Source organism: Oryx dammah, unplaced genomic scaffold (genome assembly GCF_014754425.2).
Source record: "Oryx dammah isolate SB20612 unplaced genomic scaffold, SCBI_Odam_1.1 HiC_scaffold_25, whole genome shotgun sequence".
In the NCBI taxonomy this organism is placed as follows: Eukaryota; Metazoa; Chordata; class Mammalia; order Artiodactyla; family Bovidae; genus Oryx; species Oryx dammah.
This window is the reverse complement of record NW_024070209.1, coordinates 77,821,085-77,846,925: the sequence shown is the minus strand read 5'-3', so window position 1 is coordinate 77,846,925 and position 25,841 is coordinate 77,821,085. Positions and strand designations below refer to the sequence as shown.

The 25,841-nt window shown below is 36.3% G+C and overlaps 1 protein-coding gene across 5 annotated transcripts in view; it reads right to left on the bottom strand.

Moving 5' to 3' along the window:
* Window positions 1–2,951: 2,951 nt before the first annotated feature.
* Window positions 2,952–25,841, bottom strand: part of PUM2 (pumilio RNA binding family member 2) — a 122,095-nt gene continuing 99,205 nt past the window's right edge. For 3 of the 5 annotated variants that reach the window (XM_040224987.1, XM_040224989.1, XM_040224990.1), the window contains 8 exons: window positions 16,070–16,337; window positions 15,108–15,237; window positions 13,073–13,207; window positions 9,288–9,425; window positions 8,523–8,648; window positions 8,162–8,283; window positions 7,257–7,449; window positions 2,952–5,928 (listed from right to left, as the gene is read on the bottom strand). In XM_040224987.1, coding sequence (XP_040080921.1) covers window positions 5,797–5,928; window positions 7,257–7,449; window positions 8,162–8,283; window positions 8,523–8,648; window positions 9,288–9,425; window positions 13,073–13,207; window positions 15,108–15,237; window positions 16,070–16,337 — 1,244 coding nt within the window. In that variant the 3' untranslated portion in view covers window positions 2,952–5,796. The remainder of the gene's footprint in view (window positions 5,929–7,256; window positions 7,450–8,161; window positions 8,284–8,522; window positions 8,649–9,287; window positions 9,426–13,072; window positions 13,208–15,107; window positions 15,238–16,069; window positions 16,338–25,841) is intronic. The other 2 variants (XM_040224988.1, XM_040224991.1) reach the window with 1 other exon arrangement.

The window sequence follows — 25,841 nt, the reverse complement described above, 5'->3', positions numbered from 1 at the left end:
CCCAGTTTTTTAAAAAAATAAGACTGCTTTTTTCTTCTTGAGTTGTAATTCTTTATATATTTTGGATATTAACCCCTCATCAGATACATGGTTTGTAAATATTTTCTCCCATTCTTTTCACTCTGCTGATTGGGTCCATTGATGCAGACATTTTGAAGTTTAATACAGTCCCGTTATCTATTTTTGCTTTGGTTGCATGTACTTTTGGTGTTAGATGCATGAAGTAAAAGTGTTAGTCACTCACTGGTATCCAACTCTGTGAGCCCATGAACTGTAGTCTGCTCGGCTCCTCTGTCCATGGAATTCTCAAGGCAAGAATACTGGAGTGGGTTGCCATTCCTTTCTCCAGGGAATCTTCCTGACGTAGGGATCGAACCAGAGTCTCCTGTATTGCAGGCAGATTCTTTACCATCTGAGCCACCAAGAAAGCCCTACATGCAGGAAATCATTGCTAAATCCAGTATCATGAAGCTTTCCCATGTTTTCTTTTACAAGCTTTATAATTTTAGGTCTTTAAACCATTTTGAGTTAATTTTTGTCTATGCAGTAAGGCAAAGGTCTAACTTCATTATTTAGCATGAGGATATCCTGTTTTCCCACATCGTTTGTTGAAAACAGTGCTTTCCCTCATTTGAATGTTTTTGGTACTCATGTTGAAGATAATTTGGTCATATGTGTGGTTTATTTCTGTACTCTCTTCTATTGGTTTACGTTTGTCTTTATGAGAATCCTATTTTTTGATTTTTTAAAGATATAATTGACATATAATGTATGTTTCAGGTGTACAACATAATGATTTGATATTTGTATATACTGCAAGATAATCACCAGTTAGAAACATCCAAACACTCTTTTTATTACTGTAGCTTAAGTTTTGAAATTAGGACACATGAGCCCTTCCTTCAACTTTGTTCCTTTGACTACCTTAATTTCTTTTATGATTATTGGTCTATTCAAGTTTTTTATTTTTCCTAAATCAATTCTTTTAGACATATAATTCATTCACAATATTGTGTTAGCAAAGTGATTCAGATGTGTGTATATATGTATCAGATTCCATGATAGGTTATTACATTTTGTAATATCTTGTATGCTGTACATACAAGGATTTACATATGTAAATCCTTATTGCTTTTTTATGTGTAGTAGTTTGTATCTGTTAATCCCATCAGTTCAGTTCAGTCACGTCTGACTCTGCAATCCCATGGACTGCAGCACTCCAGGCCTCCCTGTCCATCAACAACTCCTGGAGTTTACTCAAACTCATATCCATTGAGTCGGTGATGCCATCCAACCATCTCATCCTCTGTCGTCCCCTTCTCCTCCTGCTCCCAATCCCTCCCAGCGTCAGTCTTTTCCAATGAGTCAACTCGCACTTACAGGCAGGTAACTTAAGAGGCCTAAAGGGTAACCACACAGATCACACACCTCAGGGCCCAACCCCTTCCTTTCCCTCCGCAGTGCCTTCCAGAGGCACACTGGAGCCTCTACCGAGAGCTCTATTCCTTCTCACTGTGTCTAGAGATGAATTTACCAAATGGCTGCACATTCAAATCCCATGTTGATCTAGTCAGATGGGTAAGGTAGCCAGTGAAGACTACTCCTTAGGGTTTTCTCTGTCTTCCTCTACTCCCCCACCTGCTTTGGAGAAACCATTGTTAGGAGGGCAAATATACTACTACCCAGGTCACTTTAGGAAAACACTTTTGTGATGTTGATAAACTAGGGTGGGAGGATGTGACATGTATTTCCCTTGTAGGAACTTTAATTTCATCACTATAATGGGGTAGGTGAAACACTGCCGAAGGGCTAACAGTTTAGAATAGTACTAAATCAGGATAAAACTAAAATGGATAAACAATGTGTGAGAAAAATTCCTTTCCCACTTAGTTTTATGAAGGTATCAATTTTTAATTCTACCAAATAATCTATATAGATTAAAAAAATCAGCTATAGAAGGGACAGGAAAATGGAAACAGTATTAGCACTGGTTGAGAATTAGGTTCTAGGTCTCTCTCTATATTTATATACCAATATATACATATATATATATACACACACACACCAATTCTTAAAACGACTGAGGATTTTAAAATAGCTCCATCCCATACTAAGGGCTTTCCTGGTGGCCCAGAGGTTAAAGCATCTGCTTGCAATGTGGGAGACCTGGGTTCGATCCCTGGGTCGGGAAGATGCCCTGGAGAAGGAAATGGCAACCCACTCCAGTATTGTCTGGAGAATCCCATGGACAGAGGAGCCTGGTGGGTATAGTCCACGGGATCGCAGAGTCGGATACGACTGAGCGACTTCACTTTCACATACTAAAGATGAGGGCTTCCCCTGTGGCTCAGGTAAAGAATCCACCTGCAATGTGGGAGACCTGGGTTTGATCCCTGGGTTGGGAAGATCCCCTGGAGAAGGGAAAGGCTACCCACTCCAGTATTCTGGCCTGGAGAACTCCATGGACTATCCATGGGTTCACAAAGAGTTGGACATGACTGAGTGACTTTCACTTCATACTAAAAATGAAGGTACTAATGCTGAGATAATCAAATTCACAAGGTTTGTGAACAATGATGTTAACTTTAAATACAGGCCTGAACTCAGACTGTACTTTTAGACAACATAGTCTCCTAAAGTGCATGTATGTGCTAAGGAAACAAACACCTGTGGGTAAAGATATGTGATTTAATTTAATCCTCAAAAACAACTTTGAAGTGTCATTTTATCAATAAAGAAACAGGGTTAAAGTTTCATCATAAGAAGTGTGTCATGAGTCTATGTAGTTAGACAGAAATTATTAATACTGTAAGACAGGATTCATACCATCAGTGCAATCACTGGCCCCAGACTAACATCCATGTGATAAAGATATTTTCATTTTCCTTAAATCAGAGTAAACTTGAATGGTCAATGGGAATTGTAATCGAGGTACAGTGGGATATTTTATGTAGAGAAAAACACAAGACCAGATTTATTTCATACAATGTTATTCACACATTTTTTCATTTTCTAATTTATACATAATATACAAAGAAGTGAAGATAACATTATTTCATATGAACCAATAAGAGCCAGGACTTAAACAAACTGGTCCGGAAACAATTCATATCAAAAGACAACCAAGAGTAAAGCCTAAGTGGTTCTGCCCAATTAAGTTTATTCTAAAATGTCATTTTCAGATTATACCAAAACCTCATGCCAATTTATTAAAAGGTGGAATCAGAGAGGTGGGCATCAAAAGTGGCAGACCAAAATTTCTAGAGTAATAGATATTTTTCTACGATAAGCCCTAAAATACTGGGAAGACTAGGTTGTTAATAATGGGACACACAAGAACATCAGGAATCCAAGACAATGGTCCAGTTTCCCAATGTGCTGTTCTCTAGGACTTTCTAAATCTGCAGAAATGATCTGTCTGTGTGAACAGAAGATAAAGGAAAACGAGGAATTTAACTGTGCAAATCCAGGAAAGTCACCACCAATCTCCAATAAGGACAACTTTGATCCTGAAACCATGAGCTGATACTGGGAACAAAAGTTCAACACAGGGCCAAGACATTCTGAGGCTGGCAAAACAAAGCAGGAAGGGCAGCAGGGAGCAGCCCTGTATGGAAGCAAAAAAGCTCTGTCACTATGGCTGGGACATGCTGATGAACAGGTGTGACTGTGAGAAGGGACAGTGAACAAGTGGTTAAATTTAATGGCCTCAACAAGGAATGTTGGGTTAGAAAACTAGAATAACTCAACATCAAACATGAAAAACTATGCCTGGCACCCCAAACTTCATGCCGTTATTCTTAGGTTCATGATATGAACAGCTATGTGAAAAACCTTTATGTTCACTATTGTGCTCAGAAGACTGGTATTCTTCTGCAGACTTCCAATAAAAAAATCCCTTACATATTCAATTGAAAGAGATAGCATGGTTCATTAGTTTTTAGCACTAAACATAAGTGGGTCAACATAAAAGTTTTATACAAAATACTGACTTCAACAAAATACAAAGCACTTTCTTTATCTTTCAGAAACTGAATATACAAAGCAAGTTTTTTCCAAAATATTTTCATAGGCAAAGGATTAAAAACGATTTTAATTATACACATATGGTCACAATTTTGCCTTAAAAAGATTGTTGGGAAATGTACATAAGGCCGCTTGTAAATGTACATCATGTTACTGTTATGTCTTATGTCCAGAGAAAAAATGTTATCATACAGATTTGCAATTACTTGGGAGTAGGCTATTCAAAAATACAGTACTCTTCTGTACAAAGAAAAAAAGTCACATCACATTTAATAAGATGGAAAAAGCATTGGCCTCCATGGTAATCAAATATCTCAGTCCAATACTTTCTATTATGCACAATACCCTGACTTCTTGAAAGTGATCCAAATCCTAGCATGTCCATATTAACAGAGTCAACAACTATGTTATAAAACAAAATGTTTTTCACAATAATAAAAAGAAAGCTGGTTCATACTTCTGAAACCATATAAAGATAAAAAATTTTAAAAAACCACTCTCAATTTGGAGAAATCAATTTACATTATACAACACTATATGCCAGGTCAGGGGGCAGGGACATAAATGTACACCAAAATGCAATGTTTCCCAAAGAGATAAAACAGATTCCATTTACAGCATTGAGGTTTACAAATATACACCTGTACAACCAAAGAAAGCATCACCATCAAATTAGCAAGGCTTTTATAATAAACGTTGAAACAAGATTTGCTTTCAAAGTGTAAACTTACATCTATTACTACACACACAATGCATATATTTATAGGAAGCAAAAAAAGCTATCTGAATATGTAATCATGCTTAAATGTTGAGCTATCAAATTCATTTTTCAGTGGCCCCTTTTTACCTCTATCAGGTTTCCTACTTTCTGAATCTACTATGAAAAAGCAAAATAAAGCTCAACACTTTCTCAACATGTCCTTGTAGTTCTATAAGCAAAACAATATACAAATTTCCACTCTTTCTCATCGCAAACCAAACTGAAAAGTTAAAATGGAACTTAACTTTTCGTTCAGCATACTTAACTTGATGGAAGTGTCACCATGATTCTGTTTTTTCTACCCCTTATAACAATTACATATGTAAGTATATACAATACTTCTGTACATTGCCAGAGACATTTTAGGGCAGTATTTGGATTAAAACCACATCCACTGTAAATACTATAAGTTCTTCTCCTTTCAAATCACTTAATTCTTAATTGAGTTTTTATTTGCATGATAGTTTGTGAATTACCAAAATACAACTTAACTTTCTTTTTAAAATATTAATAATATTTATGCAGTTGATTGTTAATCTGTTATAAAAGGCTTCACACAAAGGACAAAAAAAAAAAAAAAAAGGACTATATTTCTATATACATCTCTATAAACCTGTTGTGCTATGGGGTCCGTAGACCTACCAGACTGCAAGCCAGTTGATTAAAAGAATACTGTACTTTTTCCTTTAAAAACTATTTTTGTGACTTTACAAGGTAAAAATTTACAAAATATGTGACAGCATTTTTTGATACAATTACATCATATACAGGCATTCTGTGCTTTGCCAGCAATTCAATCTGATAGGTCTCCACTCAGGGCTGAATATAATTTATTCACCCTCCCACCCCCAAATATACACAAGAACCTTAAAAAATTTACAAATGGATGAATAAAGTCAATAAATAGTTTTGCTTTAAAAAAAATTTGAAGATTCATAGTCGAGTTGTGTTTTGATAATTCACAAAAGAAATGTTCCTCTCACATGGTTACATTATCTTCTTTTTTTCCTTTACAGCATTCCATTTGGTGGTCCTCCAATAGGCCCTAGATCTGGGCTATTTTTCAAATAATATTTTTCCAACTTGGCCAGTATATGCTTCCCATATGTATATTTGCGCAAAGTAGTAATGTGAGGTCGAATCTGAAAAATAAATAATCTGCTTAGGAAATCTAAGTTATTTTAGTTCCTGATTCCTAAAAAAACTGCCCCCAAATCTGGGTGATTTGGAAGAAATAACTGAAATTTTAAAATTCAAATCCAATTAAAGTTGTTTGCAAAAGCAGTTCTGTTCCTCAGTCTCTCCAAACTTCTACTTTCAAAATTGTCTAATGAATAAAACAAGCCACTATTCCCATAAACTATTACGCATGCAAATAACAGAGAAACTCCAAATATAGCAGAGAAGTATCACTAATGGGGTAGTATATTCTTACAAAGTTTATGAGGGCAGAATTCTGTAACTCTAAGCAACTAGACAAAAATTCAATACAAAATGGAGCAAAAGACATGAATAAGCAAGATGTGTGAGAGCTAATACATTTAAGATATTCAATATCTCCCTAATGGTTTTAAAAATACCTATGAGAGGAATCATATCATTATCTTTCCATCCCGACTGGAAAAGATTTTTTAAGCAATAACTGGCATTTATGAAATAATGATAAACAGGTAAATATCAGACAGATAAGCAAACCTGTACAAAATTTTTGGAAAGCAGGCAACTTGGCAGAATCTATTAAAATGTAACATACCTTACAAAACCATCTAATTATACAAAGATGTTGATATAAAACACTGCTAAGAATAGTTACTAAAAAATAAGTAACTGAAATGCCCTAAATATGAAATTGGTAAATAAATAATGCAGTTAAAAATAAGACTGAAAAAAGTGTTACAGGTATATATTCTTAAACAGAGTGAAAGTGAAAGTGAAGTCGCTCAGTCGTGTCCGACTCATTGTGATCTCATGGACTGTAGCTTGCCAGGCTCCTCTGTCCATGGGATTTTCCAGGCATGAGTACTGGAGTGGGTTGCCATTTCCTTCTCCAGAGGATCTTCTTCCCAACCCAGGGATCGAACCCGGGTGTCCTGCATTATAGGCAGACGCTTTACCGTCTGGGCCACCAGGGATGTCTAAAAATCAAGAAGGCAAAAATACCAAAAGTGTTCATTTTAACAGTAAGTTTTCCTGTGGAAAGTAATGATTTCAGAATCATTAGACTGTAGAAAAAGGATAGAGAGAAACCAGCTTAACTGATTAGGTAAATGGTGGGTAAATATGAGAAATGAACGTGATTTTATTGAGCTGATTACCTTAAGAACTTAACAAAAGGGTACAGCATACCTACATCTGCCAAAAGTTTTCCACTGATTTTAAATTTTTTCTGTAGTTCAGACATTCCAAGGAAGTTAAAAGAGTAGCCTGAACAAACTGAATCATCTATTTTAAGTGCTACAAATAGTATTACCTTGTGCACGATTATCTTTCTCTGAGCAGGCTCAGCCATATCAATCATCTTCTGAACGACATAATTGGCATACTGGTCCTTCATCATGGTGTATAAGGCACTGTGAGGACCATCATTCTGGCAGCAAACTTCGTCAATCAGTAAAGCTCTCTCAGCACGGGAGGCATGAGTAACACACTTTTCTACTACATTGCTAAAAAATTAAAATACATAAACAGAAAATTATTTTGTCATTTTTTTACAGAAAACTTTCTCTAGCTTTTGAAAGAAGTTGTTCAGTGCACTGGAAGGCAGAAGAATCAAAATAGGATTCTCTTGCAGTTCTCCAGTTACCTCTAAAACAGAAATTAATATCATGGAAGAATCCATATGGGACATCCCCAGGTTTAATGGCAGGCCTCTTAAAATTATAACTAAATAATAATTAAACTATCGGCACTTCCCTGGCAGTCCAGTGGTTAAGACCCTGAATTTCCAATGCAGGGGGCATGAACTTGATCCCTAGTTGGGGAACTAAGAACCCACAGGCCATGTGGTATGGCCAAACAAAAACAAACCAAAGACCCGTAATTCAAGGAGGGGGGGTTGGGGTTGAAACTAAGTCATTAATAAGGTCTGAGGCTTTCATGAGCATGAACTAAATAAATTAAATGTGCAATTATCCACACATCTTGGGAAGAAATAATTTTCCAAACACAGATTTCAAAAATGGAATATATGTGGGCAAACCAATTTGTCATGTAGATTCTTTAACAAATAGCAACACTCTAGATGTACCTTTTGCCTCTACTAAAAAAAATTAGAGAGAGATTATATTCCAATGTTATAGTCTATACGCATTTCTGTGCTTAAAAAGCCAGTGTTAAAAGACCTTTTTCCCTTGGAAAGAGAAAATAATGCAATACCTGGCAAATTTGTGTTGACTCAAGGCTAAGACCTTTCCTCGGATTTCAGAAACAATTTTGCTCTTGTCTTCAGGTCGACCATGTTCCAGTACATGCTGAATAACGTAATTGCCATACTGATCCTGAGTGCAGACATTTAAAAATTGATTTCCTTAAAGTCATTCAGGAATGACAGTAATTCTTAAAAAAGATATGTATTATTTTTCTAAAAATCCAATAGTACAATCAAGAGAATACAAAAGGCTTTTGTTTCACTGTGTGTTAACTCTATAGTGTGTTAACAATAAATTATATTTCCTTTAAAAAAATCAGAACCATTTGCAAAAGTATATAAACATTTCAAATTGTAGGGATTTTATACCTGTACCAACTGCTCCGTATGTTGGTGGAGTTCTTCTAAGATAGGTAAGGTCTGCTCTGCAGTGCAATGCTCCAGGATGCGCTGGATTACTCTGCAGCCATAAGGATGAGTTGAAAGTACAAATACCTTAAAATAATTAAAAGAAATAAACTTCCAATCTGTGGCATTTTTGGAACGACTGGTTTATACAGGTTTTTGATAACATGTTGAGTTAATTTAACATACAAGAACAGGGAATTTACATTTAATATGTCAACTGCCACGTTGGCAAAGACTGGGAAACAGGGTATTCAGTTTAGGAGCTAACAGATATTTTGATCAAAAGGAATCTAATCAGAAGAAGGAAGACATGTAATAATGACAAAGAATGGATTGTGGGGTACTGGTAGTGCACACTGTAATCAGACACTATTAGTTATTATGTATTAGTTACTAATTTATATTTATTGTTCTGTCTTTTATTTTACAATCTTAAGTTTTCTTCTCTCCTTCCTCCTCTCCCAGGAAATTTGGAAAACATTGTCAGGCTTATAACGCAAACAGCAGTTATCTTTATTTCTTAGAGTAATATAATTAAACTCATCTACATTTTCCAGCTGCAAAAATGAAGCTATCTATTGACTCACTTTTACACTCTATGAAAGAGGCAGAAATTAACACACATTCGGTATTTATCTCCTTGTATGAAAGTACTAGGTATTATCCTGTGATTTATAAAAAAAATGTGTTAACAAATTCTAAGTAGAAGACAAAAGTCAATCTTACTTGTCCTTTGAAAGCATCAATGATGAACTGTAGTGACTGTGGCTGAACACATTCAATACACTTTTGTACAACATGGTTTCCATTTTGATCTTTCACACATTTGAGTACATGACCATCGAGCTCCTTTACCATTTCACTCTGAAAGAGAAGACATTTAAATTACCTTACCAAACAAAATAAAAGGAATAAAAGCACTGAGATGGAAACAAAAGTATATTCAAAAATTTGTTTCCAATTTTTTATATATCAAAGTTTAAAATTCCCAAAAGTGTTAATAAGCAGAAGCCACTGAAGGTGAGAATTACTAAACTATTTTGGATTATAATGTAAAAGATATTTGCTAAAATATAACCTAGTGATACTCAATTTGCTGTATTTAAACTGTCTTCACTGTATATATCTTCCACTCATCTTTCTCAGCTGACAACTAATGTCAGAATTCTATACTTTTCTCTACTAAGCATACCCCTTCCCACAAATAATAATCATCATCATTTTTTTGGCCATGCTGTACAGCATTCAGGATCTTAGTTCCTCAACCAGGGACAAACCTGTGCCCCCTGCAGTGGAAGCGTGGCCTCCTAACCACTGAACTGCCAGGGAATTCCCCCAAGTAGTTATTATTGATGGGTATTTGAGATTATCAAGCACACAGAAAAGGGTAAAGAGCTAAGTGAGCCCTGAAGAGCCATGTAGTTTTCATGTAATATATCAATTATGAAAAATTATTATTGAGCACTTTTATTCTTTTTAATAATCTTATAATAATAAAGAACTTGATTCAGGGAATTCCCTGGTGGTCCAGTTTTTAGGACTCTTCTGCTGCTGGGGGCCCAGGCTCTCCCTAGTGGGGAACTAAGACCCTTCAAGCTACACAATTCTGGGTGGTGGGGGAGAGGGGTCGGTGGGCAGCGGTGGCGCATGCACGGGAAACGGGTGGGCACAGGACCAGCCACAACTTGATTCAATATTTTCCTTTAACATTTTATACCTTCTTCAGGGACAGATTATCAGGAGATTTTAGATCTTTGCTCATTTAATGGGCAAAGATGACATTTTTCAATTTATATTTGATAAGCTCAGACGGTAAAGCATCTGCCTGCAATGTGGGAGACCCGGGTTTGATCCCTGGGTCAGGAAGATCCCCTGGAGAAGGAAATGGCAATCCACTCCAGTACTCTTGCCTGGAAAATTCCATGGATGGAGAAGCCTGCTGGGCTACAGTTCATGGGGTTGCAAAGAGTTGGACATGACTGAGCTATTTCACTTGCACTTTTCAATAATAAGGTTAAACTTACTTACAGTGTATTTTCTTTTAACTATTTTTCCCATAAAATTCTAAGACTTGAGATTATCAAGCACACTAACACACATCTTAATCCTTAGGAAAAAAATGTAAGTAACCACACAATAATCTGTATACCTAAGCAGTGTAATAGGAAATAGGATTGTGAAGAAATGGAGTACACCTAGTGTAAAAGTATTCTTTTTTTTTTCTTTTGACATGCTGCATGGCAAGTGAGTTTTCAGTTACCCAGCACTGAACTGTCCCCTGCAGTGGAAGCACAGAGTCCTAAACACTGAACCACCAGGAATTTCCAGTATTTATATTTAAAATTTCTCTCACCCAAAAAAGTCTCAGTTGTATTCTGACAGGAATCCTTGAACTCAAGATATTACACAAATGTTTAGTTATAAGAAGACTAATTTACAAACGCAAATGTACTAAAGAATCCAAACAGGAGGGAATTCTCTGGCAGTCCAGAGGTTAGGACTGCACTCTCACTGCCGGGGGCTTCGGTTTGATCCCTTGCTACTGCTGCTAAGCCACTTCAGTCGTGTCCGACTGTGCGACCTCATACACGGCAGCCCACCAGGTTGCCTCGTCCCTGGGATTCTCCAGACAAGAACACTGCAGTGGGCTGCCACTTCCTTCTCCAATGCATGAAAGTGAAAAGTGAAAGTGAAGTTGCTCAGTCTTATATGACTCTTAGCGACCCCATGGACTGCAGCCTACCAGGCTCCTCCATCCATGGGATTTTCCAGGCAAGAGTACTGGAGTGGATCCCTTGCTGGGGACCTACAATCCTGCAAACCATGCAGAGCGGACCCCCCCACCCACCCACAAAAAAAAAATCCAAACATGAACTGGTTCATCTAAAGTTTACTCCCAATGCCTTATATTTTCAAATTAAAGAGACATAAAATATAATTTTTTAAAGAAAAAATTCAAAAATTTTATTCAAGGCAAACCTGAAGATTATAACCTGAGAAGAGCATCTCAGAAAGCTCTCTAACTGTTTCCAAAATATCTTTATCAGTCTGAGAGTTAAGAGCAGAGAAGCTCTAAATATCTATACAAACTACTGATCTTTCTCCATTATGACACAATTTCAATGACTCTAAAGCTTGGGATTTCCTCAAGAGGAATAATGTTATTTTCTCACAGATGTTCATTGCTGTGATTACATACATATATACATATATATTATTGTTTTTAATTCTGGAATTTATTGTATGTGTGTAGCTTGAGAGTCAAAGCCAATCTCTTTCTAAACTTACTAATTACCAATACCTTTTAAGAACTAATTGTTTTCTTCACTCACTGTATTTCACTGTAATACATAAACCAGTTACATACAAAACAGTATCTATGGGAGGTTATGAATTTTATTTTTAAAGTCTGTTTTAATGCATAAACCATATTAATTAATTAGTGATACTTCACAATGTAAAAAATCTAGTGGATTAGCAGTTCTCCTCATCCCCTACTCTCCTTAATATCCTTGTCTATTTAAAATAATTAAAACATTTATTTTGGGGACTTCCCTGGTAGTCCAGTGGTTAAGACTGCTTTCCAATGCAGGGAGTGAGTTCGATCCCTCATTGGGGAGATAAGATCACACATGACTCATGGCCAAAAAAAACCCAAAACATAAAACAGAAAGAATATTGCAACAAATTCAAGAAAGACTTTAAAAATACTCCACATCAAAAATTTTTTTAATTTATTTTGATCATTTACAAAAAAATTTGTATGAGTACATAATGAGAATTGCACTAATCCTTTCTTAACTTAAACTACTTAACTCTTTAAACTTAAAACACTTAGATCTTTCCATCCTAGAATATGGTGTATTTCCTATTTAATCAATGTATATGTGTTCTCCTCTTTAAGAACTGTAAATCTTGTTAAGAGGATGCTTAATCTACTTTTCCTGTTGAGTGAAACATTTAAAAGTTTGTATATACTTTCTTTTTCTTTTGGCCCTGGTGCGTGGCTTATGGGACCTTGATTCCTCAACCAGGGACTGAATCTGCACCCTTTGCAGGGAAAGCACGGAGTTCTAACCACTGTACCACCAGGCAATTTCCTGCAAATACATTTTTTAACTGGCATATAGAAATGCAACTGGTTGTTAAAATATTTATTCTTATTAACAGAAATATAAATGTAACCCAAATAAACACTGGAAATAGTAAAATGTACCCCTTATACTATAGAAAATCAAATGAATAAATGGTAGCAGAAACATCTACTACCTAGTACTTGACACATACGAGGTACTCAAATATTTTCATTTAGAAAAGATGCTGAAGAACTAAATAGAAGACAGGTCAAAGATCTATTTATAACTTTTAATTAAGAATGTGTTGTTTAAGATAGATTTTTAAAAATATGTTGGTCACTGTCTGTGGAAATAGTTAACATTTCACTCCAAGATTACTGTAAGATAAAACTTAAAAACTGGATAAAATAATACAAAAATTTTGTCTTAACTTACAATTACCTGCTGGTCAGACGAAATAGACTCTAATGCTTTCTGAATAACACGGCAGCCATACATCTGTAATGCTAAGGGTAGAACATGACCACGGATACGAGTAGCTAGGGCTAATTTTTGATCCAAACTCCCAAACTGATAGGAAAAAAAAAAAAGATTATTACTTTGTTAACTTGAATAACTCACTGTTTTCGGTCTATTGAATCTATTTTTAAATATTACATTTGGCAAGTAGGTACAGAGAAAGCATTTAGGTATTAAACTTCTCATTTAGTGTAAAGACCATACACTTAAAAAATAAATAGAAACCATAAAATGTAACATTTTAACCATAAAATACAACATTTTTACTTCAGTGGTATTGACTATATTCTCACCATGTGCAACAGTCATCACAATTTGATTCCAAATCTTTTCCATTACCTCAAACACAAACACTATACTCATTAAACAATAACCCCACTCTTTCCCCTACAGGTCTACTAGTAGAATAGTAAGCCCTAGTCGACTTTGTGTCTCTATGAATTTGTCTATTTAGGTATTTCACATAAATGGAACCTTATAATGTCTGTCCTTCTATACCTGTCTTATTTCACTTAGTTTCATCCACGAGTAAGCATGTATGAAATGCTTCATTCCTTCTTATGGCTGAACAACATTCTACTGTGTGTATATACCACATTTTGTTTATACATTCATCTGTCGGGCATTTTTGACTGTTTCCATGTTTAGGCTACCGTAAATAATGCTGAAATGAACACTAGTTCACTTAAGTGTTTGTTTTCAATATTTTGGGGTATATACCTAGAATGGAACTGCTGGGCTATATCATAATTTTATGTTTAGTTTTTTAAGGAACTGCCAAACTGTCTTGCACAGTGGCTGCACCATTTTATATTCCCATCAACAATGTATGAGAGTTCTAATTTCTCTTCATCTTCACCAACATTTATTGTTCTCTATATTTTAAAATACAGCCATCCTAGTAGACATAAAAAGGAGCTAGCTATGGTTTTTGATTTGCGTCTCCCTAATGACTAACTAAAAAGCCTCTTGATGAAAGTGAAAGTGGAGAGTGAAAAAGCTGGCTTAAAGCTCAACATTCAGAAAACGAAGATCATGGCATCCGGTCCCATCACTTCATGGGAAATAGATGGGGCAACAGTGGAAACAGTGTCAGACTTTATTTTTCTGGGCTCCAAAATCACTGCAGATGGTGACTGCAGCCTTGACATTAAAAGACGCTTCCTCCTTGGAAGAAAAGTTATGAGCAACCTAGACAGCATATTCAAAAGCAGAGACATTACTTTGCCAACTAAGGTCCGTCTAGTCAAGGCCATGGTTTTTGCTGTGGTCACGTATGGATGTGAGAGTTGGACTGTGAAGAAGGCTGAGCACCAAAGAATTGATGCTTTTGAAGTGTGGTGTTGGAGAAGACTCTTGAGAGTCCCTTGCACTGCAAGGAGATCCAACCAGTCCATTCTGAAGGAGATCAGCCCTGGGATTTCTTTGGAAGGAATGACGCTAAAGCTGAAACTCCAGTACTTTGGCCACCTCATGCGAAGAGTTGACTCATTGGAAAAGACTCTGATGCTGGGAGGGATTGGGGGTAGGAGAAGAAGGGGACGACAGAGGATGAGATGGCTGGATGGCATCACGGACTCGATGGACGTGAATCTGAGTGAACTCCAGGAGTTGGTGATGGACAGGGAGGCCTGGCATGCTGCGATTCATGGGGTTGCAAAGAGTCCGACACGACTGAGCGACCGAACTGAATTGAATGATTAACGGTGTTGAGCTTTTTTTCATGTGCACATCTGAGTATCTTTCTTGGAGAAATGTGGGTTCAAGTCCTTTGTCCCTTTTTAAAACTGAGCTGTCTTTTTGTTGTTGAGTTTCATATATTCTAGATATAGAATCTGTACATATTTTCTCCCAAGTATATATTTTTATATGAAAATAAACTTTATATGAACAATAAACTTTCAGAGCTTTTCTAAGCGTTCAGCATGAACAAACATGAATGCATGCTTACCTCAAAAAATTTCTGTATGACATAGTTGCCAAAAACATCTGTCATTAATTGATAGGCTGCTTGTAGAATTTCATTAAAAACCATCTGTCGCTCAGCTGGAGTAGCTCTCTCTAGCTTTTGCTGTATGAATCTATGTGGGAAACATTTTAATGTCATGACAGTATATTAATAATAAGCTCCTGCAAAATCTGTGTCTGACTGGAATATAACACACCCCAACATATATCCATATAGTCATTTCCAGAAACAGTATTAATACATCCTATACATTTAAAATAAAAAGAACAAAAGTTATGAAGCATATCTTTGTTAACACCTTAATTTAAAACTTCTAGTCAGACTGGCAAAAATCTGGACATATGGATGTTTAATGCATAAGTTAGTTCTGTTTGTATTATAATCAATAAAAACACTAAAATGATATTACTGGTTATTCATTATTAATAATTATATTATTACTGAGATATCTCAAATTTAGCAAATGTGTTAGAATTTGAATACTATTTTCTTTTCTGTGTATTATCTTGAGAACACTAATTTGCATGTACTTCAAATATAGTACACACAAATCCTGTTTAATGTAAAGGAACACAAAGCATTTAACTTTGTTTTAAACATTTTTTTAGACAAGTATACACATCAGGGACACAAGTCCATAAATGTAATTCAGAGCACTATTTTCAAAAGGAAGTTTAAAGAAGTTAAATGTATTCAGTCAATATAATAAAAATAATCCAATAAAAGAGCATTACTATTTTTTATTATAGAAAACTGAAGAACCATAAAAACTAAATATCTGTATTTTTATAGTTTAGCCTCATATGAAAGAAAAATCCATATTGGATATTTATTTTTTAAACAATTCCAATTTTTATACAGGTTAAATAATTCTGGTCAAGAAAAATCTTGGCTCTTTCAAAGCAAAAATGCAGTGGAAAGCACCATAAATCATAATCACCTACCTAGAACCATGCTGGTCTTGAGAAAACTCAACTATGTGTCCAATCAAGTCTCTAAGTTGAAGGTTTGGGAAGCGGTTGTTTCTGAAATCTTCTAATAATCTACTTCGGCCAGAAGGCATAATATCAGACCTATTATACCGAAGCCGAGAAGGAGGAAAGAGCTGGCTGCTGGAGCTAAATAGACTGGAAGTGCCTGAAGCACTTCGGTATTTTGCTTCTGCTCCAGGTGCTGCAGAGATATATCGACCACTACCATTTGTCAGTCCTCCTACAACAAAGCAACTATGGTCAGCAAATATTTTCTGCAAAGTCACTCCTCAAATAAGTCACTTAAACTAAAAAGGCAGTCAATAAAAAATATTCATCCTACTAATTCCTATACGGTATAACATAAAATTAAAGTTGAAAGGGAACTCTCACACATTTACTTATGTGTGTGGCTGTAATACATGGGGGAAAAAAGAAACTAGAAAACATGGGGAAAAAAAAAAAAAACAACCCTGTATTTGTTCTTGGAAGTTTAGTTTAAAAACATCTAACATCATACACAAAACCTACATTTGTTTTTAGAAGCTTAATTTAAAACATAATTACAACAACTAATGTTATACATAGTAGTATCAATACCAGAATATTGAAACCACTAACAAAATTTTCAGTTATATTAACAAACAAGTTACAAATAGCTATAGCCACTTAGGTTTCAAGTCACTAAAAATAAAGGCTGATTGAAATTTATCCACAATATTAATGGAATACCAACAACTAAATCTACTTTTTTGGAATACATAAAAATTCATTAAGTCATATACACTTGTATGTAAAGAAAAATGATTTCTCAGTTAACCTAATTAAACTTCAAACTTAAAAAACCCACAACATAATAAAGCTGAATCACAAGCTAATTATTAAAATTTTTAAACACTCTCCATAAAACACTACTGTTTTACAGACGAAAAATAGGAGCAGTAAACATATTTATTATTTCTAGAGTTTTAACGTCGGTCATTTAAAACGAATAAAAAAACCTCTTTATATCCCATTCCAAAGAATACTAAAGGGCAGTTGATAAAAACAAAAATAAATAATAGAAGCAGGTAACTGTTCTTATGACAAATAAACACTTAAAAGTACTTGACAGTGTCCTTTTAAAAAAGAAAAAAGTATACAAAATTGGAAAATGCATACTTAGTAGTTCAGATAAACAAAATCCACTGTCAGTTTTATACTACTGCAATTTACTTCTATTTAGAGTATTGTTGTATGTACATTCCAGGCCAGAGTACAGATGGTGCCAAGGACACACTGTCAGTGCAAAGTTATAGAGAGGCGTTGAAGGCCAAAAAGATTTACAGGGATAAGGAGCAGTAAAAGAGTTATAATCCTGGAGAGTGAAGTGGGTTAGAAAATTCCTCTCTAACTTTCAGTTCCCACTATTCTAGCTTTATTTTTCTTCATTAAATTTCCCATCATCCAGGATATTATACACATTCATTATTTATTTGAATCCTTGGCCCTATTTCCAATGTCAAGTGCCACAGGACTATGTTCACCTACATGCTAGCTACCTAGTGCCTAAAACAGCATCTGATGCATGGTGAGTACACACATATTTGTCAATATTTAATGTAGTATCAACTGCCTATGGTCTAGTTCTGCAATACCTTAGAAGTGTGTAATTTTATACACCAAAGTCATTAACATCAAATTCTCAGGTTCATTCCAGTTCTACCATAAATTTGTGCTCATATATAAAAACTCTAAAAAGAATTCAGTGTTAATACTGTCACGATCTTTTCACTACTATTAATCCTTCTAGTTTCCTATTTTAATCTGTTTATAGTACTATCAGTTGTTCACAGCAATAACTGATCATTAGCCCATTTGAGTCTCTAACAATTCTTTAACCTTTTCATAGGGAAACGGTACTCTGCTTATCATTCCAACTTGTTTTTATAAACAATGATTATGTCTTCCCATTCAAAGACTACCGTGATGATGTCATTTTATACTAAAATCCTACAGCATCCTGCTACAGTACCTGCTCTACATTTTTCAGCTTACTTTTCAAACGTGTATTCCAGAACTATTTTTCACATAAATTTCTTAACAGTACCCTAATGTTCAATTCTCTCCTTCTTACTCATTACTATGTCTGTACCACTGCTTATCATTATCTGAAACGTAAGGCCTAATCCTACCTCTTTATTTTTAATGAACTAAAGATTTCAATAGCAAATTCAAAATACATACTTATCCCAGAAAATCATACTTTTATTTAGTACCTTCCAAGTAGTCCTATCAATATACAACACAAATTCCTCCTGTGTCTAGGTATTTCTTGATTATAATCTATCAGCTCCTAATACATCAAACTCCTGATGTACTCTTTGACAACATAAAATGTCTAATAATGCCAAACTGCTTTGAGATGTAAAAATCTTGGGATTTCAGTTCTAGAAGACTAATTATAACTAGCATTTTCATATATAAAGTTGAAAAATTAATTTCACAAAGGGTCAAGATGCCTTTGTTTCCTTACAAAGTAATTAAATATAAGGATTTAAACTCAATTTAAAATGTATGTTAAACATTTAAAATGTGGTTGCTTTTAGGGAATTCCCTGCTGATCCAGTGGTTAGGATTCCACACTTTTCACTGCCAAGGGTCAGGGTTCAATCCCTGATCAGGGAACTAAGATCCCATAAGCCATGCAACCAAAAAAAAATAAAAGATGGGGCAGGGGCGAGTTAAACACTGAAAGCTTATCATTGAAAACATAATATGAAATTTAGGGACGTTTTACAATATTGGCCTACACCTTTAAAAAATGTTGAGGTCATAAAAGGCTGAGAAACAGTTCAAGATTAAATTTTCAGGACACACACACACATATGCCGATATGTTTATGAGTAAGGGATATTGTGTCTGCAACTTCCTTTTCAAAATATCAGGGAAAAAAATGGGTGTGAAGGGACACATAATACAGAGGGGGATAGAGCAGAGGGAAAGAACAATAAAGCAAATTCACTTAATATTTGGAAAACTTGGGATAAACTAGATTTTTAAAAAACTGTTAATGACTTTAAGTCTGAAATCATTTCAAAATTATTAAAAGCAAACAAACTGGTCATTTATATTCATACCATTGCTGCTGCTCCTGTTTGGTTACTAAGTCATGTCCAGTTCTTTTGCACTATGATGGACTGTAGCCTGCCAGGCTCCTCTGTCCATGGGATTTCCCAGACAAGCATACTGGAATGGGTTGCCATTTCTTTCTCCAGGGGATCTTCCCGACCTAGGGACTGAACTCAAAAGTCTCCTGCTGGGTAGGTGGATTCTTTACCACTGAATCATTTGGGAAAGCCCACCATACTATTGCTACTGGTCATCTAAAAGCAGATGTGTTCTCCACCGAATGTGTTAAAGGGATAACACTCCCTTCAATTTATCACTGACCTCACCCCTAACATTTATGACTCCTTAATCACTAGCTTAATAAGACATACAGGGCATGGAGAGCTGTGCTATTAATTTCACAGATAAAGTCACTATGGTCCAAAAGTGATGTGACATGCAGCTAGTCAGCCAAGACTCTTAGGCCAGAGGTTATCAAACAGCTGTATGCTGCCCCTTATATGCTATTTACACAGGTATCTATCAAGCTCATTCATGACAACTGAATGAAGACAAACACCTAATAACTATACTAGCAGAAGTAATATAAGTTTTCATTAACTTCCTTAAGAAGTCCATTGTTTTAAAATCCTTCCCTATTAAATATCAGACATCAAAAAGATCTTAAGATACTGAGAAAAATACAGGGGAGAGAAATATACAACTGAAACTACAACAAAATAAATCTCATTTTCTACCTCCCTAGGATCTGAAAAGGCAGCTCCTGAACCTAATATTTTTTTCTGCTTTTTAAAAAACATAGATTCTCAAATCTTTCCCAGTAGATAGTTTTTATTTCAAAAAAAAAAAAAGGTCTACTTGATTATTCTGATAGAAGTTTGGAGGCTAATGGATTAGAATCAAGATAAATTAAGGTTTCATCTTGGATTCAGGCTGTCGACTATTAATTGTGGGGGGAAAAAAAAAAAAAAGAAAAAGCTAATCCAACTACAAGATTCGGGGCCCTGAAAAGGGTACAGCTACATACAGGCTTACTAGGCAGGGTCTGTTTCAGAAGGTAAGGCTCTGGAAAGCTCAAGAAGGATAAGATGATAATGAAAGATGACTAGTTAGTTGGAATAGGTAAACAATAAAGAATGCATAGCTGGAAAAACTCTACAATGAGGATGTCTATTTCACTTTAAGGTATTACTTTTAATTACTTCTAACCCATAGCTTATCCACTTAATACCTTACTAGACTTCAGCAGGAAAAAGATTTCAGAGCAGAGCTTCTCAATATACACATAAATCACCTCAGAATACTGGCTACACATTTCTAATAATACACATCAGTTAGACCCTTATCCTGTGTTCTGGTGTACTGTCTTAAACAGGTTTTCTATGTTCAATATAATCACCTTTTTCACCTACTTTAGAAAGCCCACTTAATGATTTCATATTCAAGAGTTGACATTACATACTAGATCCTGAGGATCCAAGACATGGAGTATTATTTTGTTGAGAAACAAAAAGGCAGCTATTTGTGAGCCCCATTCAACCTGGATTTGCACATTAATATAGACTTATTATTGTCCTGTACACAGTTAACTCTTTTAGAGAGGCAGTAAACTCTTGTTGAGCATTCTTAACTGGACACTGAGAAAGTAGACTCTACATAAAATGCTATATCATATTGAACTGTATTTGCCACAGCTTGTCCTCTTTTGTTTTAAGCAACTTCAGTTCAGTTCAGTCCAGTTGCACAGTCGTGTCCGACTCTTTGTGACCCCATGAAGTGCAGCACCAGGCCTCCCTGTCCATCACCGACTCCCGGACTTCAACCAAACTCAAGTCCATCGAGTCGGTGATGCCATCCAGCCATCTCATCCTCTGTCATCCCCTTCTCCTCCTGCCCCCAATCCCTCCCAGCATCAGTCTTTTCCAATGAGTCAACTCTTTGCAAGAGGTGGCCAAAGTACTGGAGTTTCAGCTTTAGCATCATTCCTTCCAAAGAACACCCAGGACTGATCTCCTTTAGAATGGACTAGTTGGATCTCCTCGCAGTCCAAGGGATTCTCAAGAGTCTTCTCCAACACCACACTTCAAAAGCATCAATTCTTCGGCGCTCAGCTTTCTTTAGAGTCCAACTCTCACATCCATACACGACCACTGGAAAAACCATGGCCTTGACTAGACAGACCTTTGTTGGCAAAGTAACGTCTCTGCTTTTTAATATGCTGTCTAGATTGGTCATAACTTTCCTTCCAAGGAGTAAGCGTCTTTTAATTTCATGGCTGCAATCACCATCTGCAGTGATTTTGGAGCCCCCAAAAAATAAAGTCTGACACTGTTTCCACTGTTTCCCCTTCTATTTCCCATGAAGTGATGAGACCAGATGCCACGATCTTAGTTTTCTGAATGTTGAGCTTTAAGCCAACTTTTTCACTCTCCTCTTTCACTTTCATCAAGAGGCTTTTTAGTTCCTCTTCACTTTCTGCCATAAGGGTGGTGTCATCTGCATATCTGAGGTTATTGATATTTCTCCCAGTAATCTTGATTCCAGCTTGTGCTTCTTCCAGCCCAGCATTTCTCATGATGTACTCTGCATATAAGTTAAATAAGCAGGTTGACAATACAGCCTTGACGTACTCCTTTTCCTATTTGGAAGCAGTCTGTTGTTCCATGTCCAGTTCTAACTGTTGCTTCCTGACCTGCATACAGGTTTCTCAAGAGGCAAGTCAGGTGGTCTGGTATTCCCATCTCTTTCAGAATTTTCCACAGTTTATTGTGATCCACACAGTCAAAGGCTTTGGCATAGTCAATAAAGCAGAAATATATGGTTTTCTGGAACTCTCTTGCTTTTTCCATGATCCAGCGGATGTTGGGAATTTGATCTCTGGTTCCTCTGCCTTTTCTAAAACAAGCTTGAACATCTGGAAGTTCACGGTTCACATATTGCTGAAGCCTGGCTTGCAGAATTTTGAGCATTACTTTACTAGTGTGTGAGATGAGTGCAATTGTGCGGTAGTTTGAGCATTCTTTGGCTTTGCCTTTCTTTGGAATTGGAATGAAAACTGACCTTTTCCAGTCCTGTGGCCACTGCTGAGTTTTCCAAACTTGCTGGCATACTGAGTGCAACACTTTCACAGCATCATCTTTCAGGATTTTAAACAGCTCAACTGGAATTCCATCACCTCCACTAGCTTTGTTCATAGTGATGCTTTCTAAGGCCCACTTGACTTCACAATCCAGGATGTCTGGCTCTAGGTGAGTGATCACACCACAGAGATTATCTGGGTCATGAAGATATTTTTTGTACAGTTCTTCTGTGTATTCTTGCCACCTCTTCTTATCTTCTGCTTCTGTTAGGTCCATACCATTTCTGTCCTTTATTGTGCCCATCTTTGCATGAAATGTCCCCTTGGTATCTCTAATTTTCTTGAAGAGAACTCTAGTCTGTCCCATTCTGTTGTTTTCCTCTATTTCTTTGCATTGATCACTGAGGAAGTCTTCTTATCTCTCCTTGCTGTTCTTTGGAACTCTGCATTCAGATGCTTATATCTTTCCATTTCTCCTTTGCTTTTCGCTTCTCTTCTTTTCACAGCTATTTGTAAGGCCTCCTCAGGCAGCCATTTTGCTTTTTTGCATTTCTTTTCCATGGGGATTGTCTTGATCCCTGTCTCCTTTACAATGACACGAACTTCATTCCATAGTTCATCAGGCGCTCTCTCAGATCTAGGCCCTTAAATCTATTTCTCACTTCTACTGTATAAGCATTAGGAATTTGATTTAGGTCATACCTGAATGGTCTAGCGGTTTTCCCTACTTTCTTCAATTTAAGTCTGAATTTGGCAATAAGGAGTTCATGATCTGAGCCACAGTCAGCTCCCAGTCTTGTTTTTGCTGACTGTATAGAGCTTCTCCATCGTTGGCTGCCAAGAATATAATCAATCTGATTTCGGTGTTGACCATCTGGTGATGTCCATGTGTAGAGTCTTCTCTTGTGTTGTTGGAAGAGGGTGTTTGCTATAACCAGTGTGTTCTCTTGGCAAAACTCTTATTAGCCTTTGCCCTGCTTCATTCCATATTCCAAGGCCAAATTTGCCTGTTACTCCAGGTGTTTCTTGACTTCCTACTTTTGCATTCCAGTCTCCTATAATGAAAATGACATCTTTTTTGGGTGTTAGTTCTAGAATGTCTTGTAGGTCTTCATAGAACCGTTCAACTTCAGCTTCTTCAGCATTACTGGTTGGGGCACAGGCTTGGATCACTGTGATATTGAATGGTTTGCCTTGGAAACGAACAGAGATCATTCTGTCATTTTTGAGATTGCATTCAAGTATTGCATTTCAGACTCTTCTGTTGACCATGATGGCTACTCCATTTCTTCTAAGGGATTCCTGCCCGCAGTAGTAGATATAATGGTCATCTGAGTTAAATTCACCCATTCCAGTCCACTTTAGTTTGTTTGCTGATTCCTAGAATGTTGACGTTCACTCTTGCCATCTCCCGTTTGACCACTTCCAATTTGCCTTGATTCATGGACTTGACATTCCAGGTTCCTATGCAATATTGCTCTTTACAGCATCGGACCTCGCTTCTATCACCAGTGCCATGCACCACTGGGTACTGATTTTGCTTTGGCTCCATCCCTTCATTCTTTCTGGAGTTATTTCTCCACTGATCTCCTGTAGCATATTGGGCACCTACTGATCCGGGGAGTTCCCCTTTCCGTATCCTATCATTTTGCCTTTTCATACTGTTCATGGAGTTCTCAAGGCAAGAATACTGAAGTGGTTTGCCATTCCCTTCTCCAGTGGACCACATTCTGTTAGACCTCTCCACCATGACCTGTTCGTCTTGGGTGGCCCCACACAGCGTGGCTTAGTTTCACTGAGTTAGATAGACACGGCTGTGGTCCGTGTGATTAGATTGGCTAGTTTTCTGTGATTATGGTTTCAGTCTGTCTGCCCTCTGATGCCTCTCCCAACACCTACCGTATTGCTGGAGTATTGCTGGAGTTTCTCTTACCTTGGACGTGGGGTATCCCTTCACAGCTGCTCCAGCAAAGTGCAGCCATTTTAAGCAACTTAGTTGCAGTAGTTTGCAGCCTCAGAACAAAAATATATGTCATCCTAACAACTCTCCAAGACAAACATATTGTCTCCATTTTACTTGTGAAACAATAGGCTTAGAGAAGCTAAATCCTTATTCAAGGATGCACAGCTAATAATTAGACTGAGTTTTTTAAAACTACATTTGAGTAGTTCACTTAAAGCTTTCAGTTATATTCTGCTAGAAACTATTATAATATTTATACTTATATATAAATATTAATTCTGCTACAAACTATACATAAACTATTGTATCTGAATAATTCACTTAAAGCTTTCAGTAATATTCTGCCTCATGAAGAATGTTTAATGCCATATACCATTCATAAATCTGGGATATGTCTGAGGTTACATGGCGAAATAAAGCATACAGATTTTTTACCTATAAAATTTTAACTATATATCTACCATATACAGAATTTTTACTGGGGAAAAAAAATCAAGGCTTCAATGAATTTAAAACCAACATAATTCTAGTTGAAATATAATCTTCCACATCATCTTAACAGACTAACATAAAAGGCAAAATGCCTAACTGTCAAATGTGCTACCTTAAATTTATACATTTTATGACAATAAGTATGTAAACAATATAAGGAACAACTATAAACCAAAATAAATATCTGCTGCTTCCATTTCTACTACCTTTAAGTTTTTTCTAAAAGCAACTAAGTAATTACCTTTTAGCATCTATCCTCATTCGTCAAAGAGCCTGTTTTTAACTATGCAGTTCATACTAGTATTATATCTCATTCCTATCTCTACTCAACTTGCTAATATCCATTATTACATCAAAAAGCCCTGTATGATTTCAAGACTGCCTTAATCTTACATCTTTAGTGAAAACTAAATTATCTCTGTGATTACTGAACATGAGGACACTCTTAAAATCTACCCCTACCCCAACAAAACACAGACATGCAAAAATAAGAACTCACAACTGTCATAAAACTTTTTGAAGTGCAGTATTCTACAGAGTATGATCTTGAAACACTCCTCAGACAATACATTACAGTTAAATAATGGTTTAATGTAGAAATGTAGGATGTTAAAAAAATTTTTTAAACAAGAAAGTAGCTAGTATTCAAAAATAAATTTATCTATAAAACAGAAAGAAACAAAGCCACTCAAATTAAATTATTCATTTTGTTGAGATCAGAATACAGCTGACCCTTGACCAACACAGAGGCTGGAAGCACTGACCCCACCAAAAACGTATGTATACATTCTGACTTTCCTCAAACTTAATTACTAATAGTCATACTGCTGTTGACCAGAAGCCTTAACAGTAACATAAAGAGCTGACAGACACATGTACACAAGTATATTTTTTACTGTTTGGTCGCTAAGTTGTGTCTGACTCTTTGGGACTCCATGGACTGTAGCATGCTAGGCTACCCTGTCCTTCACTATCTCCCTGGGTTGGCTCAAACTCATGTCCATTGAGTCAGTGATGCCATCCAAGCATCTCATCCTCTGTCACCCGTTTCTCCTCTTGCCCTCAATCTTTCGCAGCATCTGGGTCTTTTCCAATGAGCT